Source organism: Marmota marmota, unplaced genomic scaffold (assembly GCF_001458135.2).
Source record: "Marmota marmota marmota unplaced genomic scaffold, marMar, whole genome shotgun sequence".
NCBI classification, from domain to species: domain Eukaryota; kingdom Metazoa; phylum Chordata; class Mammalia; order Rodentia; family Sciuridae; genus Marmota; species Marmota marmota.
The window spans coordinates 30784647-30812636 of NW_026000016.1; the positions used below are offsets into that span (position 1 = coordinate 30784647).

At 35.5% G+C, this 27990-nt stretch overlaps 1 protein-coding gene across 28 annotated transcripts in view; it reads left to right on the top strand.

Annotated features, from left to right (window-relative positions):
• Positions 1-27990, top strand: part of Esrrg (estrogen related receptor gamma) — a 592284-nt gene that overhangs the window by 356817 nt on the left and 207477 nt on the right. For 19 of the 28 annotated variants that reach the window (XM_048809368.1, XM_048809360.1, XM_048809366.1 and 16 more), the window contains 2 exons: positions 15257-15431; positions 15866-15984. The exons of 7 other annotated variants lie outside the window; for them this stretch is intronic. In XM_048809368.1, the coding sequence (XP_048665325.1) occupies positions 15980-15984 (5 nt within the window). In that variant the 5' untranslated portion in view covers positions 15257-15431; positions 15866-15979. Of the gene's footprint in view, positions 1-4961; positions 7316-15256; positions 15432-15865; positions 15985-27990 lie in introns of those variants that run through there. 2 more of the 28 variants (XM_048809374.1, XM_015483329.2) reach the window with 2 other exon arrangements.

Consider the following 27990-nt stretch of genomic DNA (forward strand, 5'->3'; position numbering starts at 1 on the left):
TTATTGTTGTTGTTTGTTTGTTTTGTAAATGAGCTTCAATGTGTCCCTGAAGAAATTCTCTCAACATTTTAATGTGGTTAATGTTTACACTTTGATAATTCACCACTTGCTAAATAAAACTTATTTCCACTTACAAAGAAAGGAGTGTTGTTATCATTGAATACCTTCCCCTCCCTGTGGAGAAGAAGAATATGATACCTACATTTTTCAGTATTCACATTTTTCTTGACATAGCATTGCACAGTGATGACAGAACCCTGCAATTCCCCATGGGCCAGACTTACTGTTCTGCCATAGATAAGTGGCCATTCAATGTAACAAGAGCAAAACCTGTGAAGAAATTGAGTTCTTGGGATATCTGATCAAAAGAGCTCCTGGGTGAATGAGCTGGTGCTTGGGATAGTAATAAAATCAGCAGCATTATTGACTGAACTGCTAGGGTAGAAGAATGTGGAAGAAGTATCTTAATGGAAGAGAAAAGGAGTAGGAGCAATTTCTCTCTCCCCTTCTTTCTGGGAAACAATGTACAATTGAATTCTCCAGAGAGTCAGCAGACTTTAACTTTCTCAAGGCTGTTTTCCTCATTGAACATGAGGATAGCTTTCAGGGGAACATCTTTCATTGTTTCCTATCATTACATTGAGCCAATGTATATGTGGCACTATCGCAAGCATTTCATAACATTTTTTTTCCAACTAACTAATTGATTAATTATATGGTGCACAGGATTGAACCCAATGCCTCACACATGCTAGGCAAGTGCTCTACCACTGACCCACAACCCCAGCCCCTCCTAACATCTTATGGTAACTAACAGTTATCAGTATTTTCATGGGGAAAAATGTATACCTAATTTTCTTCTTTGTCAGAGATGGAGTCCAACTGAATTACAATGCCATTCTTCTTCTTTTTTTTTTTAATCTCTTCCTTCAGTTCATAAGATTTAAAAATAATGTGACTAATATTTATGGAAAGCTCTCTTTGTGGAACATGACAATAAAATTTATTACCCAAAATGGTGTACTTTTGAGAGTTTAAAGAAGGGCTACAATAAATTATTAAGCTTATGACAACTGGCCCAAACCACAGTGATGATGGCCCAATGAGTCATATGTTATCCCCAACTAGGGCCAGGCACTGTGCTAAGTTAGTTTAAGTTGTTTAATCACCATAGCAAGTGATTGTTCTCCTTATTCCTATTTCATATTTGAGGAAACTGAGAATTAGATGAGTGAAATGACTCTAGTCCAAAGTCTTACCCCAGATCACTGGAATTGGAAACCAAGGCATGCCTCAGAACTGGCCTTGGCCCCTTCCTGTGTGTCCTTTTATAGTCTGCTGACTTCTGCCAGTTGTGTCTCACACACACACACTTAATTAATTAGCCTTGGTGGGGGGAAGCAGATGTTTATCAAACACATTCATTTATAAAATGGAACCTTAGAAGTATGTCAGTTGTGATATCTAAAACAAAAAAAGTGTAAGACTTCTTTAAACTTGTTTATGTGGACACCATATGTGAATATCTTACCCGTCTCTCTTTTTTTTTTTTTAACTATTTCTTTGAAAACGTGGACAATGGGGTTAACGGAAGCAGTGGGAAAAGAGAGCTTTCAAATTACGTTGAACATCCATACACATCATTAAAAAATACTCTGTGTTGGTGCCAGGGATGTAGCTCAGTGGTAGGGCACTTGCCTAGTATGGTTGAAGCCCTGGGTTCAATCCCCAGCACTGCAAAAAAAAAAAAAAGCAAACTGTGATTTTCTGATGTTTCTTGGAGGTGTGTATGTGTCTGTATCCTCAAATATATTTTATGTTTAATGGGGTGGTTAAGGTGGATAATTTGATCATTCTACTGGTATCATACCATGTATTGCTTATTCTGAACTCTGTCATATTTGTACCACTTCCCCCTCCTCCTCTGTTCTCCACTTCTCCCCCCCTCCTGCCTCTCAGAGGTAAGCTACCCTTTATTTTGGACAACACTATCACACACATGATTGAGTCAACAATTTATGGCTTTTAAAAATAGGGATTTTGTCCTCTCTTTGGTTTATTGTTTATCATAATCATCTTTCAAGTGAAAAGGCTAATTTACTCTTTCTATAGGAATATTTTAAGCTTGATTATCATAATATTACAGCTGCCTGAAAAGGTCTAAAATGGGACATTGACCTTGAATGTTTTCTGCATTTAGCTCATGGTGCTTAACATTCAGGAAAGAATATAACTGCAACTCATTTATTAATATATAATCTCAACATGTTAACTATTGCTCTGTAAATACATGCCAGGTAGATTATAGAAAGCTTGCAAGATACCATAAAATGCAACTGATATTTTACTAGGGTAAGTTTGTTGGAAATACAACATATCTAAAGTCACTTTTCCCATTGGAGCTTCTGTAGTTTATAATTTAATTTTTACTGACATTTCACCATGTATATTATTAGCTTGACAAAATGAAAGTGAAATAATCCTGAATTAATTAAACAGAAACTGAATTGCCTCTATTAGTTTCTCTGTCTCTGATTTTTTAATTTTTTTTGTTTTAACTTCCATTTTCACAGAACACTAGGAAAAGAGTTTGGTGTATTACAGAGGTGACACAATTGCTCCCCAGAGAATGGGCATTTTTTATATAGACTCCATAATTTGGGAATGGGATATATTTATAGGACAAGAAGTTTGTCAAAAGGAAAGGTTTTTATTAGGGCTTCTGTGGAACCAATCACTTTCAGCAGAAATGATTGCTTCTTGCCAGTCGAGACAATAATTTAAATATCAAAGCCTGTGCCCTAGAAATGAAAGGCAACAGAAAATGAGATATGATGAATTGATAGAGGTTTGGTAGTAATATAAAGTAGTCATCCTGACTTAGAAGTCTGCATGTTCTTGGTGGGAAAGGTATGTTCTTAGGCAGGTTTATAGCCCAATAGAAATCATAGTAACACAGAACTGGGGATGTGGCTTGATGGTACAGTGCCTGCCTACTATGCGTAAAGCCCTAGGTTAAATCTCGTATACTACTAAAGAAAAAAAAAATGCAATTTGTAGATGAGGGGAAAAGGGACAGATAGGTGAGGGGACCTATCCAAAGCAACACAGCTTAAGAAGAGATAGAAGAGAATATGGTATCTAGGCCTCCTTGCTTATCATTTAAGATTCCCTTTCCAGGGATGTTCATTGTGGATTTTCTTTTGGAGTTAAAGATAGTGGTTTGTAATAGTTTTGGTTTGCTTTTGTAGAATGATATATTACACCATACATGATAAATCAAAGACAGCAGGGAGAACGTTTCAAAGAGTTAAACAGCTTTTCGAAGGTTTAGGATCTTGAGGAAAAATCTGTAAAGGCAGATTACAAGGCAATTTGAAAAAAATCTAAACTTGTGATGCCTTGTTTAGTTTTTAATATTTAACACATAATTAATGTGCAATATAAAATGAAACTATTTCACAATAATAGTGATGGATTTGAAATATTTAAATATAGACTCATCCTATTAATTTTCAGAAAAAGTGAGAGTGAAAAATAGTTACTAATATGCAATAATAGCAAGACTGCTTTTCTCATCACCTTTACCAACATAAGAATTCACAGAATATTTTAAGCAATTATTCTGGCTAAAATGCGGTAACATTTCTGGTATACACGACTCAGAGGAATCTACCTTTTGTTTCCACTGGAGTTTTGCTGGTTGCCTTTCTAGTCTTTCAAATGGAAATGAAGTATAATCTCTGCTTGATGCCTATGTGTTAGCTGGAGATGAAGTTGTTTGGCTATTTGTGACTGCTAAAGCTATGCTTAGACTCAGGGCCTGGTGCATCACAGACTGGTATTAACTAATTTATTTATACTCTTTGTGAAAGAGTCAGAAGAGGTCCTTTTGTCTGGCTCAATTTCTCCTGATTTGGGTAGACTCCTTGTGGTAAGATTGTGAAGTGTATAGACTGATTAACAATATATGTCTATTCCATGTTGTTTATCTATTTCGCCCCCAAATTATTTATAACTGAGATTTTTTGAAGGCATAAGTTCATTATTGCCCATGGTGTTTTTATTTTCTGTGATTATCCATTCCTTTCTCATTCAAAGTGAGAAAACTGACTAGGAAAGGCTCTGCAGATGACTTGAGCCGGAGTGTTTATAAAATATTCTAAAGCTGTCTTGCAGGTTTAGAGCAATGGATATCATTTTAAATCTGAAGTTGGTTAAACTGGATTCAAGACAGTAAGTGGATCTTAGGTCCTTGACTTATGCAAGCGACCCTTAGCTCCTAAGGGGAACAGACTCATCCCTATACACCTAGTGCACCTCTGGTCATTCACAAAGCAGCCAGCTCATTGAACACTGTACCTTGCAAGGATGAAATATGGTTAGTGAGAGATCAGGGGGATGACTCTGTGCATGTATGTCTGTGGACACAGAAAACAGACGGACATGTGAACATGAGTCTAAATATTTTTTAATAATACACACCAGATAAGTCAAATGGCTCTTAATCAGGGCAAATAAGTACCCAAAGGAAAATAAGAAAATTCTGGAAAATAAAAGATTACTCTTAGACAATGTGGTGACTTAAGATGCATCGGTAAATAATTGCCTACAAATCTTGTCTTTAAAAAACCATTTCAAAGGACTAATAAACAGGTTCTGCTACAGCATGATAATGCAAAGAAGCTAAATATAAAATGCCACACAAGTGCAAAATCTTAGTGTTTATTGAGTACATTATATGTGTTGAGTACTTTAAATAATTTTTATTTTTTAAAGAAATATTCCTAGATAAAAATAATGATTAAATGTTTGGGGGTATATCTTTTAAAAATGTGTACAATTGGATCTTCTAATTACCTTGAGGATTTTAGTTTATTCAGAAATCAAGATAGTAATCATATGAACCAAAGATTTTTTTCTGTCCTTTTAATGCAGTATTAGCTTCTATATTTCTTTGATTGTATTTTAGAAAAAAAAATCATGTTTCTTTTGCAAAATGCCTTTTTTATTTATTTTTTAATTGTAAACTGATTACATGTCTCATTTTAGATTGAATAGACAAATCTTTTTTTTTCCCTGGGTGTCTACAGAATGCTTGGATTTTCTTCTACATCTCAAAGCTCTTTTAATTCACTGCTCACAACCAAATTTACATCTTAATTGCAGAGTTCACATTTAACAATATAGACAGCATAATGCCACTGGTAATTAAGCTTTTACTACCTGCTTTTATACAGTATTCTCAAGCACAGTTTTTTTTTTTTTTTTTTTTTTTTTTGCTATGTGAGTTCTGATCTAGAAACTTGCCTGCATTTAGACCACAAATAAAGGAATCAGGCCCATATCTTAGATATAGCTAAATACATGGCAGGGAAATTGCTTTTTTCTGCGGGGGGACCAAATCATGTCTGTCATTTTTATATTCTGAATTTTAATGTGGCTGTTCTATTTTAGTGTTTTGTTTTTTAAAGGCCTAGAAAATTTGAGAGGGTTGAGAGAGAGCTGAGTTCTGATTTAGTGAATTTAACACATGCGGAATATCTGAACTGATTTATTTTGATCTCAAAGATTATACTATTTCTATCATGTAAGACTTAAGATGCAAAAGGTTGGTAAGCAGGGGAGCTGAATTATATTAAAATTGTGGGTCTTCCACTCTCTATAAGGTAGCAGTTATCTCTTTGCCATAAATAGCTGGTATCTATTCCAATGTGCATTTGCTAGTATAAAAAATCCTGTAGTTTAAAATAGAACCTAAGCCTGCTCTCAGTTATATGGAAATTAAAAACACACTCTACACGATTTTAAGAGGAAAAACCTTGTTTCCCTCTTACATTCTCTTGGTGTTTTTTTTTTTTTTTCCCCCCAACACTTTTGACTGAGAATTCAGAGTTTGGTAAATTATTATCTGTTGGACACTTGTTCTTCTTATAGTGACTAGGCTGTGTGATGTCTTATAAAATGTGGGTTGATTTTTTTTTAAAAGCATGTAGTATATATTATGTATAGAAACAAATACGTAAATTAGTACATTGTGTTTTATTTGAAAGGTTAATGTTTTAGATAAAATCATATATATGGATATATGTCTCCCTGTTAGGAAGCTTATATTGAAATAAGTAGGCAATTAAGGACACTTTTCATGCAGTGTATAGCAAAGCTTTTCCTACAAAAACTGCAGTCTTTATTTTGTCAAAATACATTGAGATACATTTAGCACACTAAAGACCCTCCAGACCCCAGACTCCTGCTGGAAACTGAAAGGGGCCAATTTGTCCCACAATTGTTTACCTTTGTTTTGAAAGACTGTGCATTGTATATCTATATATAGAGTACCCTGGAGCAGGTACAGAAATGTTAACGTAATTTACATAGCATTCTCTTAAATGGTACTGTTACCAGCTATTTCCTATTCTATAGTTGTGTACAACTGCATTTCACCTTAGAGACGAGGATCCCAGTTCACAAGCTGCAATGATTTAGAAGAATGTCTTTTTTTTAAAAAAATTTAAATACCCATTATATACCAGGACAGCAGGAAAAGACACGATTAGGAAGAAACCGAGAAAGTACAACACTATAGAAGCCGCCGCCCCCGGTGGACTAATAACACAAACAACCAACCGCAGGACAAACTTAATTCTCTACCTTCCGCAGAATCCTTGCCCATATTAACTGAGAGAGTCTGCGTGAGTTCTTCTTTTCAAAGCGAAATAGATCTTAGATTAGAAAACCAAAGACAAATCCCTCCAGTGCTTAGAGAGTTAAGTTAGTTATGTTTCTTTTGTAGCTTCCCAGAAAAGGGGGGCGGGGGAATAAAAAGAGGGTTAAAAAAAAAAAAAAAAAAAAAGCCCAGGGTATCTACTGGGAGCGTCTCACTCGCTCAGGTCCTGGCTTGCTTTTCCTCTGCCCACTCTCAGTTCTCACCCCCTTCAGTTCCTTCTCTGCACCCAGCCTACCTGCCTGGCTCCGCTTGCTCGTGCAGCCTCCGGTCGCCTCCCTCCTGATTGGGCAGAGGCCCCCCAATCGGCTGCGCGCCTGGGCCGGTGGGACTGCATATGTAAAGCCCTACTTCATATTAATAAGCTCCAATCGGGGCTTTAAGTCCTTGATTAGGAGAGTGTGAGAGCTTTGGTCCCAACTGGCTGTGCCCATAGGCTTGTCACCAGGAGAACATTTGTGTTAATTGCACTGTGCTCTGTCAAGGAAACTTTGATTTATAGCTGGGGTGCACAAATAATGGTTGCCGGTCGCACATGGATTCGGTAGAACTTTGCCTTCCTGAATCTTTTTCCCTGCACTACGAAGAAGAGTAGGTACCTTTTTCTTTCCTTTTCGAACTCAAGCGTGGGGGTGAGTGCGTGTGGGGTGAACGGGATGTATCTTTGCACACTGATTCAGGTAATGCCCTGGGTATTTTGTGTGCACACGAGTGCTTGTTTGTGTCTGTCTTATGCCTTTTGTGTCGAGGGTGATCTCCTAATTCAGTAAGTCGAGAATTGTTCTCTGACTACAATGTTACCTTTGAGGCAAAGCTCAGTGACTGTCAGTAAAACAGCTGTGTGACAGTCACTTCTTATTCAGGTGCTAAGAATAGGCACTTGGCACAAATGCTTAGTGAACTGTTAAAATGCATCTTTTACTAGGACCCATTTTCCCAAGGAAAGATGTTTTAAAATACAATATTCAAAATGATTTATACTATTGAGTGCCTCTTATGTATTTGCAGTTTGACAGATATTTTCAGCTCCCTGTCATTTCTTACCGCGCAGAGTTAGAGGCAAAATTGCACATTTACTAATTCTCCTTCAGAGAACAATTTAAAAACTAGCCCTATGTAATTCAGAGCTAGAATAATGTTATTTGCATGGTTAGTGTTAAGTCAGCACTTAACTGACAAATCAGTCCATTAAGTAACATGAGATTTTCACACATTATAAATATTTAAGGGAAAAAAAAAACTAAAGAAGAAACAGTAGTGACTTTTAAATTTTCCCCTTAAATAGACAATGCTCAGATTGTGGATATGTTCCGTATATTGTGTCCAGAAAACAGAGAAAAGTACTTTCATTCTTATATGCAGTTAATTCGTATTTATGAATATCTTTATACACTAGAAATGTATATTTAGATTATTAAAGATGGGGGGGAGTGAATGGGGGTAAGGGAAGTAAATTAGGCATTCTTGTGTAAATGAGTAGGTCATAAACTTAATTTCAACTCACTGTTAAGATAAAATATTAGTGTATCACGGGAGCTGTCACTGGTTTATCTCTCTTTTTGTTGAGTCAGTTATATTGCTTTGCTTTCACATTACAGTAATACCAACGGTTATAATTCTGAAAAGAGTGCTCTTGGCAAACATTTCTCTCTATAGATTGTGAAGAAAATATAAAACTCTGGAAGATGAGGTAGTGCATTATAGGTAGATGTCCACTAGCTGTCCTTAGTGACTGCATATTGCATTGCTTTGTAATTAAGTAAGAGATGAAAAGTGACTGGCAGTGTCAGTGACTGCTCTTGGATGTTTGAGTGTAAGAGTGTGTGTGTGTATGTGTGTGTGAGCGTGCACATATATATGCGCTCACACACACGCACACTCTCACACATACTCACATGCACACTCATACAGGAGATATTAGCCCAGAGATGAATTTAGGAAGAACTGAAACACTGTAAGCCTGCGTTGCATCAGTTTGAAAGCACTCAAGGGAAGAAGCAACCTTAAAATGCATGAAAATAAAAATGAAAGATAAACAAAGGTAGGACTGCCCACTCAACTGTAGCCTGAAGGTTAGTGCACCTGGGACTGTAGGATCCCAGAATTTGAAATGTCTTCATGTCAGAAGACTGCCTTACTAAAGCTCACCCAGGGTCTGAACTTTTTTTTTCCTAAATAAATAAACAAAATCAACTTTCAAAACCTCCCAGAGCCTTGTTTTAAGAGTAGTTTCCTTGAATTTAACTTCTTATAGCTAATTTGAATAATTAGTTTAGATAAGCCTCTTAAAGCAGATGCATTTAAATGAAATCAGGGCACATGTCCTTTTGGCTTTGGCGCAAGATTCAAACTAGCTTTCTTTTTGGTTCAATTAAAAGTCATCTTTTAAAAATACAGATTTATTGTCTGAATGCAGTTCTGATGGTTACGTGGTTCACTGGACAGACAGAAAGATCCAATGCTAAGCCACGCATCTGCCTCTCTGTCTCAATTAATAAACCACAGAATTTATACATGCTATTAATATTCATAGTAATTGTACTGGGTTAAACCCCATCACGTGTGTGTATACATAGAAATGAAACCAGAGTTATGCAGTTTGAGAGGAAAATATTGAATATTGGACAGTTTCTGGTTTGGAGGCTGTTAAAAAGATTCATACAATTTATTGACCACCATTTAAAGAGCTTAGAATGTTAGCCTCTAACTATTTTTTTTTTTTAAATTTTAGGACATGTGCCAGCACATTAAAGAACATAACATTTGAAAGCTTGTTTCACATTTAATAGCAGTAATAGCTGATAGCATAAATAGATGAAAATAATATATCTGCTCATTCTGACATATGTGTCAGTCTAATCATTCTAAATGAGTGTGCTCATCACATGAATCCCTTTCAACCTCTGATTAAAATGTAACATTGACTACAGGATTATAGAGCGGACTTAATTTTACTGACTGTTTTAACAGTTGTCACAGCTGTTGGAAGAAGGAAAGGCAATTGAAACCCTCCAAAACAGACAAGGCAAAGAGGGAGCAGTTTAGTAAATTTCAGCCTGATCATTGAAATCCAGACATTGAACATTTAACAGTTGCGTGTTTTAAGATTCCTGCTCAGGGCAACGCAAGTTTTATTTTATATGATTCACTCTTTCTGTTTCAGGGTTTTGATTTTTCCCCCTTCTGCTCTAACTCTTGTTATTAAAAGCTAACTTGATTGAAATGCAACTATTCTAAAGTGATACTATAATGTCAAAATACACAGGATAAAAATAGACAGGAAGGAAAAAAATCTATATAGTAACAACAACAAGAGAAAGCTTAAGTCAGATTGGACACTATCTTTGAACGAAAGATAGGAGTCTGCCCAAGTCACTTTAGATATGATATTATTTGAGAACTATGAACAGATACTTCAGGTTTATTTTTCTAAGAAAGAATACTTCAACTCCAGACTTGGAGTTCCTATTGCTTTTCTTCCTGTTTCCTCTCTATATTATCTGTTAAAAACACCTGCAGCCTTAAAAGGTAGGTGGTGTTTTCAGACAATTTCTCTGTACATTACTAGAAGTGACAACCAGCAGCAATTAGGGGTGAGCATTCTGGAGCTGTAGAATCTTGAAATCTTTACATCAGTAAATTGAACAGAGCAATTCTATTTTTCTAAGAATTAAATATCCATAATACATGTCCCAAACTATATATAGTTGAAAGAACCAGACGATGTTTGTTATGTAACATACAATTTTTCTCCTTGAAGTAAGGGGGAAAAGTGTTCTTGAGTTAATGGAATAAATGTTACATGGGAGTGGTGAGTTAGTGATGGGCACCTATGTTTTACTAGCCCTTTGTGTTAGGGTATTTGTGTATTACCTTATACACATTTGGTGGTGAGTTTAAAAATCCTCCTTTTACAGGGAGACAGATTTCCATTTCCTGGGCAGAGGCAAGGGTGATGGTGTTGGCTGGTTCTTCTTATAGTGATGGTTTCTCATCTTAATGTGTTTATGGCACTGCTGCTTTATTTACTGAGCCTAGTGTGTTGCAGCGGTAATTAACCCATGTTATTAGCAAAGCCCTTGTGGATATCCATTAATTCTCTTGCATGGATGATCATTTTTCTAGTGTTTTTCCCCCAATAAGATATCATTGTTCTTTTTTTATATATTCTAAATTGACGGCCTTTGATATGTTTCTTTGGTTTAATCTGACTTGTGATATATATACTGACCACATCATGAAGAATGAAATTGTGATTCAGCTCTTAATAATGCTAATAGAAGGAAAGATTTTTTTTGTTGTTGTTGTTCTTTTCAAAGTAAAAAAAGACAAGACTAGAAATTCAAGCTTAAAAAGGAAATAATGTAGGAAATCAGTTTTAACTCTACCCTTTCCAGATCTCAGAATTTATGACAATTTGTATCTTTGAGGTCTTTTCATCAGGCTTTTATTTAGTTAATAACACTTTAGGCATTTTTGTAAAATATTGAGCCAGCAGAAAAATACTTGTGCTTCCTGTGCTGAGAAAAGATAAGGACCATCTCATTAGCTGGGCCATACTTTTGCAATTAATTTTAGATACCTGGTGCTATTCATCAAAGAGGGCAGCTAACTTCTCTATGATTCTATTTAACAATACTTTCACAATACCTCACTCCTGCCAGAATTACAGACAAAGAAGAAGCCGGTTCTTTTGGAAGGTAGGCATAATGCCCAATCTCAAGTCTGTATCACTTGTGAAAAATTCCTCAACATTTGTTTTCGGCTAGTGACTAAACAAAATGTTTCTTTGTTTTACTTGTAAAGTAACGCTCAGCACTGAAGGTTTTTCTTTTTATTATTTTATACGAGATATTAAAATACATGCTTATGATTGATACTTTCATACAAGTGGCAATTAATAGCAATGATTTTTATGAAACCAATTAATATCACATAAACTTTAGAACCAGCTATCTGGCATTTAGAAAGAAGAGGAAAGCATTTAATGTATCATGATCGAACTTTAAAGTCAATGCAGCAGATAAGCCTTGCTCTGAATTTTGCTTCATCGCAAATTCATGGGCAAGAGAAACAATGCAATGTTGATCTGTTATAAGTGCATATGAGCTCTGGCCCTTGGCAGCTCTCTGGAGAAAATCTTTGATTACATTGGTCCAGTTTGTTCTGTTTTTATCTCTTTTACATCCACTGGCATTGTATTAAATTGTCATTGTCCTAAAGCACATGAGATAGAAATGAATTGCAGTTCTCTACATTCTCTGACAGTGAAATATTTAGCCTCTCTTTCTCCAATCATACTTATGTGTGTATTTGATAGTGCAGGGATGACACCAAGCATCTCTGTGGCTTGACATTCTTATTGCATTTTGTATGTTTTGCCATTGATTATTATTTCCAGAGCCATGTAAATCTGGATATAAATCATCTATACCATGATTATTAAAATAAATACACATATGGCACTTTAAAATCCAAAGCAGTAGATAGGATACACACACGAGTGTGTTCATGTGCATGTCTAACATGCGTGTGAAATATGCATATATATGGGGAAAGGGATGTTTGTAGCATATATGTGTGCTGTTAAGATTGTCCATGTACATTTGTATAATAAAGTAGATCTCAAAATACTAATCTGTGGTCAGTTACATTTGCCAGGCATAATTGTAACCTGGAATTAGTATTTCAGGTATTTACCAAGTCTGATTTAAAACTGAATTGATTTAACTACTGTATATTAGACAGGTAACTGGTAACCTAGTAAGTAAATTTGTTTCTGACTTAAAATAATTTTAATTATTTTCATTCATGTATTGACTATATAGTAACCATAAATAAACTGTAAAGTAGGAAATAAACTACTGATATTAAATTTATCATTTAATGGGTTGGGCCCATATCCAAGAAAAAAATTTGAACTAGCTTCTGGCTACATCTTTCCCTGTACAATTGAGCCTGACAAATATATCTTAATGCAAAGCATAGGAGCTTTCAAAAATGCAAAATGTGAATTTAATTTGCCTACACTAAATAAATATGTCATTTGCTTATTTTCTTTTGCTAAAAGCAAATATGTAAAATTAATAAGTATTATGTTTATATAAAATACATCATAGAGTTCACAATGATTTAATTTGATTCTAAGAGGTAAGTTTAGAGGTCTCTGATTTTACTTTGGTAAATCTGATTTTTGGGAAAAAAACACTTATAGAATTGCTCTATTCTTTTATTTTTGTCCCATTTTATATTTTTGTTTAAATTCCTAGCTTCATTTCCTACCTTTGTTTGCATAACACTTTAGCAAATTTACTGCTATTGTGTTTTTAAAAAAGTGCTAACTGCTTCTTTGTACCACCCATCAGATCAAAGTTAGCTCCCCTATTATCTAAAGGTGGTAAGAGACAGCCTTCTGTCTTTTGAAGGATTTACCTGGCCTTTTATTCTTGTTTGAAGTTCCTATTAGATTTATAATTTCTAAGGTCTAGGAAACCTCAGCTAATAAAAATAATTTCCATTCAGTTTTAGTAAACACATCTTTCCTCCCTGCTTTTTCTTTCCAAAAGTACAGATGTTTCTTTTTCTCAAATATGAACAATATTTCTAAGTATTTTTTTTATAATGAAGTATCTAAAACCATTGAATTGAGAGGGTTTAGACCTTTAGATACATGTATCCTGCCCATAATTTTTGAAAAATATTTTTAAATGTTTGGAGGAAACTTGCTTTTTATGTTTTGATTTCTTCAAATGAAATGCCATTTAAATTTATGGTGAGGCACGTATATTTGAAAGGTAACCTACTAAAGCAAGTCAATAAAAAGAAAGGTACAGTTTTTAAAAATTTGGTTTATCGCTGCTCAATTAAAGTTCATTAATTGTGCATATGTGCGTCTGCCTGTAGATATGTAACACAACACTACCATTAGAAATACAACTTATGGTTATATGCAATTCTTTCACACAATATAGTAATTGAAAATACCAGCTTTTGGCATTCAGAATTTCGTAACTACTTAGTATAGTGTTCAAACTCATGGGGCATCTACTTAAGTTTAGATTGCATTCTTAAAAAAAAGAAAACTGAATTTCTATTTTAATTATAAAAAGCTGTTTTTGTAACATACAGTCCTGTGTGCCTTCTCATATTGCTTTGAGTGAAACAAAATTACATATATACCTTTCATCATTTTGATTGGAAGTACAGATTATGTGTAATATGCTTTGGCAGCACTTACCTAGCCAAAGAAAACAAATTAATATTGGGCATACTGAGGACTGTCAGGCATATCACTGACATGTCAATTTAACTTTGCTTCATCATACACCTTCTCCGCAAACAGTTGGTAAAGATGGTACTAAATAAAAGGCAAGCTACCAATAAATCCTCACATTATATCAGAGATTGATGGCTGGTAGGAGTGTAATGAAAACCAGCTTGCTTGCTTACTTGTCTTTAAAAACTAACTGTAGGAATACAGAGAGCATAGGGAATAATGAGTTTTGTATAACTGAAGCTCATTCAAATCTTTCTACCACCCTGGAAGTAAAATAGGATGTTAAAACAAAGGCTCTGACTTGGTAAACTTCAGTTGCTCTTATTTGTGAAACAAATAAAAACTTAAAGAAGTGGAGAATCTGGGAGGGTGCGGATTCAATTTGAAAGGAAAGCTTGCTTTGTGTAGCACTTTACACACATTTTCTGGGGAAGAAACAATTTTTTTTTTTTTTTTAGTCTGGCTTATTTAATTACCCCACCCCTAAGACAGAGATAAATTTAAAAAATCAAATCAAGAATAGAGCAAGAATTTCTGCACAAAAAATAGGCAGAAATACACTATTTTTTTCCCTTCCTGATCAGAATTTGATCTTGGCAAAGGATAATTCCTTTTTAATCTACTCTGGAAAAATTTTACTCATTTTTAATGGCTTTTGAGAATTTAAACAAAGGGCTTGTTAAATATATTCTCTTTCCTTTTAATACTCACAATGAGTACTGAAGCATCTAAAAGGTATACTTTTCAAGGCAGCTAATATGTGACAATATTTATAAGAATTTACTTTGCTTTGAAAAAAATTATTAAAGCAGCCTACTCATATATGCCAAAATTTTGTCCAGAGTTAGCAAAACTAGTAGATCATGTAGACAATTACAGAGGCTGGGGTACTTAAATTTTAAGAGGAAAAAAAAATCAAATGTGAGGTTGTTCAGTCTATTGCCCCTTGCCCTCCATAATTCCACCTTATTGTAGTATTTTCACTTCTCCAAAAAAGTTAGGTGGTCATGTTAAATTGTATTCTTTTTTCCACAAGTGAAAGAACGTTCTGATTTTTTTTTTACAGTCATTAGTCTATTAAACAATATCCAGATCAGATATTTGGAGGACTATTGTAACTGAATGTTGATGATCAGAAAAAGAGAAAGGTGTACATGGTTGATGAGAACCACCATGTCTGTTTCCTGTGAAAAAGTGACTGCATACAGTTGGTGCTGGGTCCTGTGAAATGACAGAAGCATCCCTTTTATCCATAGACTTGAATGAGACCTGCCTCATCAGTCATGGCACCATAGTGTCACAGATGGGAAAGCAGCCGTCAGCTGAATTGTACTGAACTACACACTTGGCTAATTCATCTTATTGCTCTACACATCTAAAGGAAGGCTCCTCTGTTCTTGGAGTCTAGACAGCATCAGGAGTTGGGCTCAGGTGGGAGCATGTGGCCGCCTTTCTCTGTTCTCTCCTAGCTATTCAGCAGAGGGAGGTGAGGAACAAATGGACAATTTATGTGCACAAGCTCAAGCAGAGAATCCTTTCCTTAGGGTCAGGAATTTGTTGATACCCAGTTGTCCACGTAAATTTCAGATGCCTCCCATGTTCTAGAAATGTCATTGTTGTTTTTCATGCTCCAAAGTACTACCCCTAGAAGAGGTTGTGTCTCCCCATTCCTAGGGACCACCAACTGGTTTGAGCATTTTTTAATAAGATAGAAATGGAGAACAGATATCTATGTTAATCTGGATGATGGTCTTTTTTTTATACTTTTATGTTAAACTATTCAGTTGGTTAAGTCTGAAGAATAAGAAAAATAATGAGGTTAAAAACTCAAATTGTATTTTTTTTATTTCTTTATTTCCTTATAGTGAACAAAACTTTAATGTCTAGAGCATTTATGAGGGTTTTAATGATTGGAAAATCTATCCTGAGAATGTGGTCACCATATGTGATAGCCTTGCTTTCTATCTTGTCTTCAGTTTATGGGGTAAGTTCGGTGATATTGTCTATTGTCTTACTTTGCTTGCATTGTAGAACCTCTGTGCATTCACATTGAGGTTATCCGAAATGTGGGGGAATTGCCTGCTCAGTTCTAAAACAGTTCCCTGTACACCTTCCCCTCCTCAATCCCATGATTTTTTCTTTTTTTTTTTAAATTTCTGTTTCTATTAATCTGTTGTGCTAAAGGATCATTTACTTGGGAAAAAGGTAAGTGCATGATATTCAGCCATATTTGCACACACAGTACATGTTATTTTCCCTGTGAATTCCGAAGAGATTGCCTTCAACTTTTAATATTTGTTTTTCTTTTGTTTCTGTTTGTTGTGCATTCTAGTTGAGTGCTTTTATAGTGTTTTCTTGATTGTTGTCAGTTTGGGATACTCGCAGCTGACATTTTTGTTAAGTTAATGTCACAGCAGAAAAACCTATGGCAAACTGGAACCTGGCAAGAGTGCATAGAAGATACAACTTATGTTTGATTGTGTGTAAATACAGTTAGTTAGTTGGGGGTTTATCAGATAGCTTGGCAGAAAGAGAGGAGCAGTACAAACTGTTTTCAGTAACAGTGCTGTTCATACACCTGATAAGATTGAGAGAGCTTTTCGAAATGCTGATAGGCCTTGAATAAGAAAAGAATAATCACTTCTACTGGCACCAGCTTATCAGGAATGAAGTAAAATGCCAACACTTTTACATTAGCAAAAGTAAATGTTTTAGACACTCTGGGCCTATTTTCATGCAAGTTAAATAGGAGGGGTGCTTTAAAATGTGCTGTAATGAATAGAAGGATTTTTTTTTTTTTTACCTTGACTAAATTACAGGTGAATGTGTTGATAAAGGAACTTTCAGCATCAACAGCAGCATCTTTGATAAGCAGGTACATCTATGTTGGACATTCTCTGGAGAAATTAAGCATTTGCTTTTCCACTGCAGTTCTATTAAGCATCATTTCTGATGTTAGAAGATGCAGTTATGTCCTATGTCAGTCGAGTCTCCTTGTTTTTCCAGCAGATGGGTGACAGGCATTTGAAACTTAGCTTATCAGACTTATAAAATGCTGGTGTGCTATGGGAAGTTTGGGCATATCACTCAGTTTTGAACAGTTGTGCTGAACTGGCAAACTGTAAAAGAAATCTTTTTTTATTTTTTCAGGAGTGGAATGAGATTAATTATAAATTTAGAATGCCTTAACTATAAGATGAATGTATTTTTCCAAGTAACAGTTCATTTTAAGATGTCTCCCCTTAAAGAGAGAGAAAGATTGGTTTTGCTTTTCAATATAAACCATTAACTTTCCCAGTTCTACCATTTTCTCCTCTTTGTAATTTGATGCCTACAAATAATTTGGCGTATTCAGATTTGATAAATGATAGTGCAAGAGCAGATTGATTGATTTTGGATTACTATTGATTACTCTCAATGAGATCACTGTGACACACTCGAATCAATAGTATTCGATTAAGCGAGGCACCACCGTTCTATACATTCAGGAGCAGTGGGGAATTCGGGAACAGAATGTTCACAAGCTGATAAATTGACAAAGCGTTCAGCTTTAAATAGCCCTTTGTTCAGCACGAGTTCCTTAAAATATATTTCATTGGAAAGTTCATTTTTGCAACTCGGGGCCTTCTGTGGAAAAAAAAAAAAAGGTCATCAGTTTAAGGTTTATTAAATTTTAACTAAAAACAACTGGGCTCCATTTAGGTGTAAAATAATTTAAGTACTTACTGCAGGCAACCTTCATGCTTTTGAGCTGTCGCTCAAAGGTTTCATTCTTTTATGAAGATGTCAATTGTAAACATAAAAATGCATCGCTGGAAATGGAATGGTTTAAGATTCAAACTGAAATAAAAATTCCTGCCTCAGGAAAGCACTATAATCAAAATAAGGTGGTCTTAACTTTTCCTCTGAAGTGGGCATGCTTAGGAGCAGCGCTGGGAGGCAGCAGCAGGTGGAGTAGCTTGATCAAGACTGCTCATTTTTTTTTTCTTTCTTATCTGAGGGTGTTCACCGTGTCACCAGTACTACATGGAAAACGCTAAATATAATTTGATCTGAAAGCATCTGATACATTGAAATCTTTCTGTCCTGAGCAAACTTACAAAGTCATTAGGAAAAAAAAATCATCCATATTTCCAGTCCAGCCAGGCCCTCAAAGAAAAGATTTTCTATCATATTCCATCCTTATGTAGTCTTAGCACTTGGAATGAAACCTTTGCTCTTATGTTATATGGTATTGCTGAGTTGCTTTCCCAAAAGGTGCACAGTGTTTTAATTACTCCACGGACTATGTGAATGTTCTTACTTAAAAAAAAAAAATCTGGTTGCAATGAGATTTTGTCTAGTAAGGCCTGTGTGTTCAAGGCCTTACTAGGTTAAACTTCTCTTCTTCTTCTTTTTTTTTTTTTTTTGGTGGAGGTGGGATTGGGAGGGTTGTGGCTCTCACCTATGGCCTCATTTGCTATGTGAATGCTCTATCACTGAATTGCACGCCCAGCTCAAGTTCAAGTCTTAAAATATATGTAGATAAGTTCTCTCATTTTGATACTAATATTTAAAAGAGAATCCTCCCCCAAACTAGAGGTATTATGAATAGAAAAATTAAGTTTAGGATCATAAAATTAACTGTCAAAATATTGGGCTTTTTTTTTTTCCTCTTGGCATGGAAGGAAGGTAATGGCATTCTAATTATATGAGGTTGAATCAGATGAAGTTGCCATTTTTGTAGGTCAAAAAAGGCAGTCAAATATCAGCAATTTTATAGGATTTAACCCAATAATTGAATTTATTTCTGTACTCTTCGTATTTAATAATAAAGTGGGAAATAAGTTGTTTTTATTTTATGATGGGTTATATCAGATTATGGGAGACACCTGAATTCTCTCTATAATTATTGCAAATATATTGTAATATTTATTTCTAGCAACTGTGTCTTTTTGTTTAACACCAGTAGAGAGTTGCCAAGTAGAGTGTCTTGCACACACTGAAAACACTGTACATTCATCTAGTATTTGTCCTGTGGTAACTAAACTGCTTCTGAGAATCTGTGTATGCTTTTTCATCTTCTGAAGAAGAGCTGGCCACAAACAAGACAGCTGCCTCATTGTGTCAGGAAATAGTACTGACACCCCCACCCCCAACCAAAAAGCACATTGCAGAGGGTAAAGTTTCAAAGGAAATTGGGGAGAGATGCCAACACCTCAAATATTTCATCTTCACATTCATTTGTTACGAGAACCTTAATATGCTAGTTAGCGCTTTTCATTGCTTCCCCCAGAGAAGTATTAAAACTGTACTCCTTGAAACGTGTGCACCACTGTGGAGTAGGCAGATGCAGAGTTCCCCGAGTTGGCACTGGAGCTGTCCATGCTTTATTGACCATTGCAGTCAGGAAAGGGGCTTCAAGAGATGTAATAAAATGATCCCAGAGCCACCATTTGACCCCCCAGATGTGAAGCTCCTTAATCGGAGCTGCCTGTTCTGGCCAATAGGAGCTTTCAGTGCCCACCTGCAGGCAGAAGCTGGCTCCCAGTTAGGAAAGAAATTGGCTCTGTCTATAAGTTGGAGGGAGGGGCTCTGGTGGCATTGCTGGAAATGTCAGCACGGAGTGCATCTTGACTTGGGGTCACGTCAGGCCTGGGTAAGTTCTTGTCACTCTGGGTAAGCCCACGACAGCTTACATCTCGTTTTGGAGAGGAGGGTGGGCATCAGTTCCTAGAACTTGATTGAGCGGATGCCTCTGACTGGTCCCACTGTCAGACTTGGAGTTTTCCTTTAGTAGTGCTTTCCCCTCCCTGTCTGTGGCACTGAATTTGATTTATCGCTGGTACTAAGATCAAAAAAGAAATAATTCCTTTTGATGTTTGCTATTAGGCACATGTGGTGCAGGGGGCGCGGGGGCACTGGGAGGAGAGCAATCTTAGCATACATGTCACTGTCCTGGCCACACTGTGGCCACTGATGGAAGACTATGTATATTCTCTGTTCCTTTTGATTATAAAAATCCATGAATAAAGAGGTTAGCCATAGAGTATTTTAAATTAATTATGTTTAAATACAGATTCTTTTGGTAAGGACACAAAGCAGTAGCTCACACATTATACCTAATCAGAGTGACATTTCTAAGCTGTATTTGCATCACTTTTACCAAAAGACATAAAAAGCTCAGGAATATTAATAGCCCAATGGGGTTTAGTCTTTCTGTCAAAAAACAGCAATTGGTTGAATTTTTTTTTTTTTTGGTAGGTGGCTAACTTGGGACATCAAAGCCTTATTTGTTAAAAGAGAGGTGATATTTTTGTGGGGTCTGCTTCTCCTGGATCCAGATCAGCCTTTGTTTCCAGCTCTGTACAGTAGCTTTTGTCCGGCTTCTCAGTTAGTGGGATTTCTCCGAGCAGCATGAGCCCCAACCCATCAGCAGGCTGCTAGTCAGCAGCAGGTGTGAACAACATAAAACAGGATTAACACTGAACCAAAGTGTGTACTAAAAACAGAACCCCTGCCTTGCTTTTAAAAGGACTGCAGGACTGGAAGATAGAAGCCACTTTGGACCTGTACACTGCTTGTTTACTAAACAGTGTTCAATGGGCTATGTAAATGGCTCTGTTTAGGAGTGGAGGAGGCAGGAGAGGGAACTTGTCCTCATTCTGGCTTTCTTTTTTTAAACTATAAGCTCAAAACTTATGGAGAAAATCCTTCTAGAACTTCCAGGGGAAAAAATAAAGCAAAAATTACCTGGGTAAATCTTGAACCGCAATTATGGGTTAATATTGCAAAGATATTGTCCTTGCTTACAAATTAAAAGTTGATAATCATTTAATATGCTTTATTTCTCCCATGTAAAAAAATATAGATTGGTTCATTATATTTTTATGTTTAATTACATGACATAATTTTTATTTTTACCTAAGTAGTAAACCAAAAATAAATAAGTAATTTCATTAGAGATTACATGTCGCCTCAACCCCCCATTTTGAAAGATATAATTACTACATACTTATGAATAAAAAAGCTGGCAGAAAAAAATCACAGTTAATATCGGGGTTTGCAGGAGTTTAGCAAATGGAACATTTTATAAAATTTATGGCATCTGAGTCACTTGATCAGTATTTTGTTTAGGAAAGATAAAGGTGGTGTTTAACATGTTTCTCTTAAATTTATACTAAATCCAGTGTATGTTATATATTAGATTAAAATTTGAATATCTGTTTTCTGTATTAGGTTTAGACTAATCTGTGGTTTGAAACTTTGGGACTTGGTCACATCCAGTAAGAGGTCTGAAATGAGGAAATAACAATTCAATCAGTTGGAGAAATTGTATTTTGTATACACACAGACACACACCTGCGCACACATTAACAATCTCTTTTTTCAACATGTGCAGAGATTTTTCTGCCTGTGTATATAATGTCACTATACTGATTTTGATCACTCAAAAATATGTTCAAATATAAACAGTTATATAAGATGGATCATGTACCCTTATTAAAAATATTTCTGATGTTTCAAAAATCAGAATTGTGATTATCATTTTCTTTCAGCAGCATCTTGGTAATATATGTTGCCTTTATTACGCTTTATACCCAAGGCTTAAGCTAAATTTAGTAATTACTAAGTCCTTCACCTTTTGCTTATATTTACTGTTTGGTATTTTAAAATGGTTATTTTTTTTAAAAAGATTTTGCTACTAATTTTATTTTAAAAGTAACACTTCTGTTATACATCCACATTTTTACATAATGCCCTATTAGTAACTGTTGTATTCTGCTACCTTTCCTATCCTCTACTATCCCCCCTCCCTCCCCTCCCATCTTCTCTCTCTACCCCATCCACTGTAATTCATTTCTTGTATTTGGGGTAAAATTGGGAGTTCATAACCAACTTGAATCTAATGTATGAAATATGATATGTCAAGAGCTTTATAATGTTTTGAACAACCAATAAAAAAAAAGAAAGAAAAAAAAATAAAACAATAAAAAAGAAAAAAAAAGAAAAGTAACACTTCTTATAGATTAATTGTGGCAATTTTAATGCACATTGAATATCCCCAAGAATATCCAAATATTTATGAAATATATAAACTCTGAAACTTGTATTTTAATTTCACAGTTATTATCTTAGAAAATTGATTTAATACCATTTGACTTCTAGTGTCTTTCTGCCTGAAAAATGCCCATTCCCTTCTGTTTAGTATTTTTAAGTACCTCTGTTATAAACATCAATTGTGTTGTGGGATTATAGCTTAATGATAGTTAATGAAATCAGGTTTAGAACATATCAGTTTAAGATTGATTTTTGAAATATATTCCTTATATTGCCAGCTCTCTGGTGTCAAATTGATTGCTTATAGTAACTTTTCATGTTGCATCAAAATCATTAAAGTCATCAATTTAGTGCCTAAATGTGCATTTTCTTAATCACCCAAACATTTGAGTGCATGCAGGCACTGTCTTAGGCACTAGAATCTTGAAATGAACAATGAAAGTATAAAAAGATCATGAGTGCATGTAAAATATTTTAAAATGAGACCTTTTATATCTAAGTCTCCAGTTTAAACAGGAGCCAGTCTTGAGAATATAAATTCAGGGATCTGGGTAGTGTTATTGTTTACATAACACTGTAACACTTAAGCAAATCGAAGTTTCCATATAAACCCTCTGGTTATGCCTTTGTAGAACTGAAGTGAAGTTAGCATTATGACCACATAAGGAAGTTTACATTTACATTATATCCATAGGGATGTGATTGGGGTCTTGGATCTTAAGTCCCATCTTCCCCACCCACCCCTTTGGTGCTGTGGTTGAACCCAAGGCCTGACCCTGCCAGCCAAGGGATCTACCACTGCCTTACACCCAGCCCCTTGAAATATGGCCTTGTGGGTGCTTTCCCAGCCTTGTGGGCTGGACTCTCCCTCTTAGAAAAGCCTTTGAAAATTTGATCATCAAAGTTATCATTAAATCTTAGAATGCTGGAAATTAATTGCATTTGATTTTTTGTCTTTTAGAATGGTAACAGAAGTGAAAAAAAATGTTTTCAAAGATCTTTTAAGAAAATGTATTTCCCAGGTTTAGAGAAAGCAAAGGGGATTTATTTGAACTCAAGAAAGTTGATGTTGTTTGACTTTGAGGGAAAGGTTTGAATTAGTAAACTCCTTCTAATCAAAGTAAATGACTGTTGAAGGTAGTTTTTTTTTTTTTTTTTTTTTTTAAGGAAACCTTGCCCTTAATCTTGAGATAATCTCTCAGCTATTGTCTTTGTCCAGCATTCCTGCAAAGCTGCCAGGTAGAGTTCCCAAATGCCTGGGATTTCAATTTGCCTGAGGACTTGAAGATTGAATTCAAAGCAGTTCTCTCTCTCTTTGCAGCATCTCATAAGTGGATGCATTTTATTCAGGTGTTTTATGTATTTACTTTTTTTTTTTTTTAAGATACAGATTGCTTTGCTTCAGGTCATTAAAATGACTGTCTTTCACATTTTTAGATGTTTATAATTAGACGATTAGAGAAGTTAGGCAATAAGATTTATATTGGCATCAGTTAAGTTTATAGAAGGATTAAAATCATAGTATCATGGTACCATTGCCAATCAGAATATGCCAGAAATATCTCAGGAGAGTTTTTGTCAAGTGCTTATGCTCAATTAAAATTTATACTACATGTCACTGAATGGCTGTCTCATGATAGCCTGGCATCACGACATTGCAAGTTTCCAATCGCAACTGACATGTCATGCTATTTTTTTTTTGTGTGTGTGTGTGTTATGGTACTATAGGATTACAAACTTTGGTAGGGAAATGGCACACTTTTAGAAATGACACTAGAAAAATAACACAAAGAATTATCTCCAGTTGGATATAGCTTATATTTTTTTCAGCACCAAAATGCTATCAAAATATGTTTTTGTCTCATCCATTCCATATATGCAAAGGGCTGTTTCCCTTTGGGTTGGCTGGGCAGTCAGGAGCTGAGCCCTCTCACCTATATTTTCTTCATTTGTGCTTTTTTCCCCCAAAAAATATTCATGAAAGTACTTAGTTTCCCCCATAGTCTCCCTGACTCTACCTGTATCATTTCCCTTGAATTCTCTTCACTTTTTACAATTGAGGTAGAATGTTTGAAATAGATGCATCCCTATGCATAGTGCCTGAATATGTATTCTGAAACCTTCCCCATAGTGTTCAAAAAGAAAAATCTACTAGCAAAGTAACAGCATAAAACATCGGGGGTTGTTGGGGGTGGGGGGTAGAGAGGGAGAGGGCAGATGGTAATTTATGATTCTTCTAGTATTGCATGTAAAGGATTTGCCAGTGCCCCACTTCCACCCCACCCCCAAACTGCACACCGCTCAGTGTTAGGATGATGATAATGTACCTGGAAGGAAGAGGCAGTCCATGCCCAGGCAGCAGCCTCAGACGGGCGCCTTGCCATCTGCACCTCCTGCTGCATCCACCAGTCCATCTGGTGACTGCAATAGCTCATTGTAGGCCTCTTCTGAGGAACATTCGGGCTGAAAAGCAGGCAGTGTGAATTATTTAGGTAGCTAGTATAAATAAATAGAGGGAAAAGAGAAGAACAACAGGGGGAAGAACTAAAGGATCCTGGAACTCCTTCAGTCCTTGTGCTTTGGAATCTTCTAGTGCACCAAAGCATCCTTTTGCATATAGATTTAGATGTATAGATCCCTGTGTAGATTGCAAACCAATGAGTTTTATCTAGATCGAGATAGCACTCACCCTGTTTTGCACTTAAAATATGGATGGCTTCAGGTAGGGAATCTTCAGAATTATCAACATAAGTGAAACTGATAAAATGTTATATGTATATTTTTTAGGCATTAATTTGGCAGAAGTGAAGTAACAGTGTGTCCCTTTTTGTGGGAACAGTTTGGCTTTTTAGTGAAAAAATAATTTATACAGATTTTTTTTTCCTATTAGACATAAAAAAAATTCTGTTTGTTTTATTTGCGTGTGTGGCTGACCAAAATATTTTTGTTAGCTACTGTATACAAAAAACACTGTTACTGGTTCAGCATACACATCTGTATACATATGTATATACATATATGTACATATATACATATTAAATATTAAATGAAAGTCTTCAAACAGAAATGTGTGTATAACATTGTAGGATTTGTATCTATGTAAACCATATAGACAGGCATTATAATGTCCTAGGAATTACCTGACGAAAGCAAAAAAGAAATACTTGAAGAAATTGTAGACTTGAGTGAAATGAATCATTTATGCTAAAATAGGCTCTTTATTGAAATAAGGAAAGTTTAAAAAATGGTTTTTAAAGACTTACTGGCATTTTTGTATCTAACAAGATAGTTTTATGAGGCTATAATTGTCATGAAGTCTAGGAAGAGCTAGTTTGTATAAAAATGATTGTAAATTGTAAATGAAGGTTTGGAACTATAAATGGAATTGGCAGCACTCAGACTTTAAATAAACAATTCCTGTGTTCTTTCTTCCATCATTATAGGATAGTATCAGTTTCAGGTGATGGGGCTTCATAATTAAATTAATTTATAATTTTTTTATCTACTCTCATTTTTACATTATGAATTAATACACATATACAAATCATGCTATTAGTTTAGAGTTTTTTTTTTTTTTTTTTTTTTGGTACTGGGGAGTGACTCCAGGTGTGCTTAACCACTGAGCCAACATCCTCAGCCTATTTTGTATTTTATTTAGAGAGAGGAGGACTTCACTAAGTTGCTGTGGCTGGCTTTGAACTCTTGATCCTCCAGCCTTAGCCTCCTGAGACGCTGTGATTACAGGCATGTATCACCATGCCCGACTAAGCCTATTTAATTTTTAAACCTGACTTAAAACCATGAGAAAGAGAATATGTTTATTAATATTTCCCCTGGTTCCACATGTCAGAAAGGCACTTGATGTTTTACATTCTAGAATCAACTAGGTTCTTAGGGTTAGTTTTCTCTAACCATAAATTCAATTTAGTTGCAAAGTAAATGTAATTCATCTTGTGGGGGCCACTGAAGCTCTAGGCAACAATCATATCTGGATCCAAATATGAATTGCATTGCTCATTCTAAAGGTAACTAGTAATGTCTTCATTTTTTTCCAAAAACATACTATTTTTTAAATTTTACAAAATTTTATTTGAAATGTCTTTCCAAAAACAATTTGATTCAGGGCTGGGGATGTGGCTCAAGCGGTATCGTGCTCACCTGGTATGTGTGTGGCCCGGGTTCGATCCTCAGCACCACATACAAACAAAGATGTTGTGTCTGCCGAAAACTAAAAAATAAATACTAATTAAAAAAATTCTCTCTCTCTCTCTCTCTCTCTCTCTCTCTCTCTCTATAAAAACAACAATTTGATTCAACTCCTTTTTATCTGCATTTGAAAGTGTTGGCCAACATCAAGTAATATATTTGTCCCTAGTCAAGAAACTTTAAAATTCAAGGATATGAAATAAATTCAGATGACTTAGGCAACACTGAGTTTCTCCTAATCCAGTCTTTCTTCCTAGTCCTACACTTTGTCCTGTGACATTCTAGCTCTCTTTTCCTAGCTTCACATTAAACAACAAAGCCCCCCCCATCCACACACCCCTTTTAGAAAATAAAAAGCCCCCAAATTTACATTTATACAGAATTAGAAATAGGGATGGATACTTATTCTTCTTATATTATCTATTCCTGGAAATCAGTCTGTTCTTCATAGAGTCAGTGGGGGTAATTTTTCCCCCCTCTAGCACAGCAAAAGACAAAGGTGATGGGCATGGCCTCATTAAAAGTAACCAGTTCTGGTCTAGAGACTTTAACAGAGTGGAGGGAGGGGACCACGGGAAAGGAGGAGAGTAGAGAAAAGGGAGGTTCTGGGCACATGTGTGCCTTTAAGAATATGTGAAAGTGAATCCCACTGTTAGATATAATTATAATGCACCAAAAAAAATACGAGTAACCTGTCCATGTTCTTGATAAAAGTTAACTACAATCACAGGAAATGCTTCATTGTTTAATTGGCAACTTCAGGGAGTATCTACAGGTATTTATAGGCTCCTTAGAAGTACAAAGAAATTAAATTGTTTTTTTTGTTTTGTTTTTCATTTTATTGTTGCAGGGTGTGGGTACTGGGGATTGAACTCAAAGGCACTCAACCACTGAGCCACATTTTCAGTACTATTTGGTATTTTATTTAGAGACAGGGTCTTACTGAATTGCTTAGCACCTCACTTTTACTGGGGTTGGCTTTGAACTCTTGATCCTCCTGCCTCAGCCTCCCCAGCCTCTGAGTTTATAGGTGTTTGCTGGGCTTAATTAAATGTTTAAAACAACTAAAAACTTTATCAGAATACTTCTTACTTACTGCTTTGTATTTACCATGTCTTGCTCTGCTAGTTTTTTTTTTTTTTTTAATGTTTTTAGGTTGTAGATGGACACAGTACCTTTATTTTATTTATTTATATGTGTTGCTGAGGATCAAACCCAGTGACTCATACATGCTACATAAGCACTCTACCACTGATCTACAACCTCAGCCCTAGTTTTTAAAATTATGTTTTTGATTTACGATTTATAGGGAAGAAGCCTCCTGAGCATTGTCCTATCTCCTTTTCTGTTCTGCTGTTAGGACATTAGGAGTTCTCTGATCTAATGTGGATAGGACCAGGGTAACGCACACATGCGTGATTTCATCATATAATGTGCTTGTGGCAACCTTGCTTGGAATATGTAATTATTTACGTTATCATAAGATTGTGATTTGTTTCAACGGGGGAGTTTAGTGTGTTTATTTCCATAAAAGGACAACAAAAGCCTAGTAAATGAACATATATCAGCACATTATACTTATAGTGACCACCTCTTTTTAGCATTTATGGATTTCTCCCTTCTAGTGTCATAAGACTAGAGAATCCATAATCTGGATATTAATTGTAGTTATATTTGCTCAGCATATGCCTTGAAGATGTTATTCAATGACACAAACATCATCTCTTAAAGGAACTTATGTGCC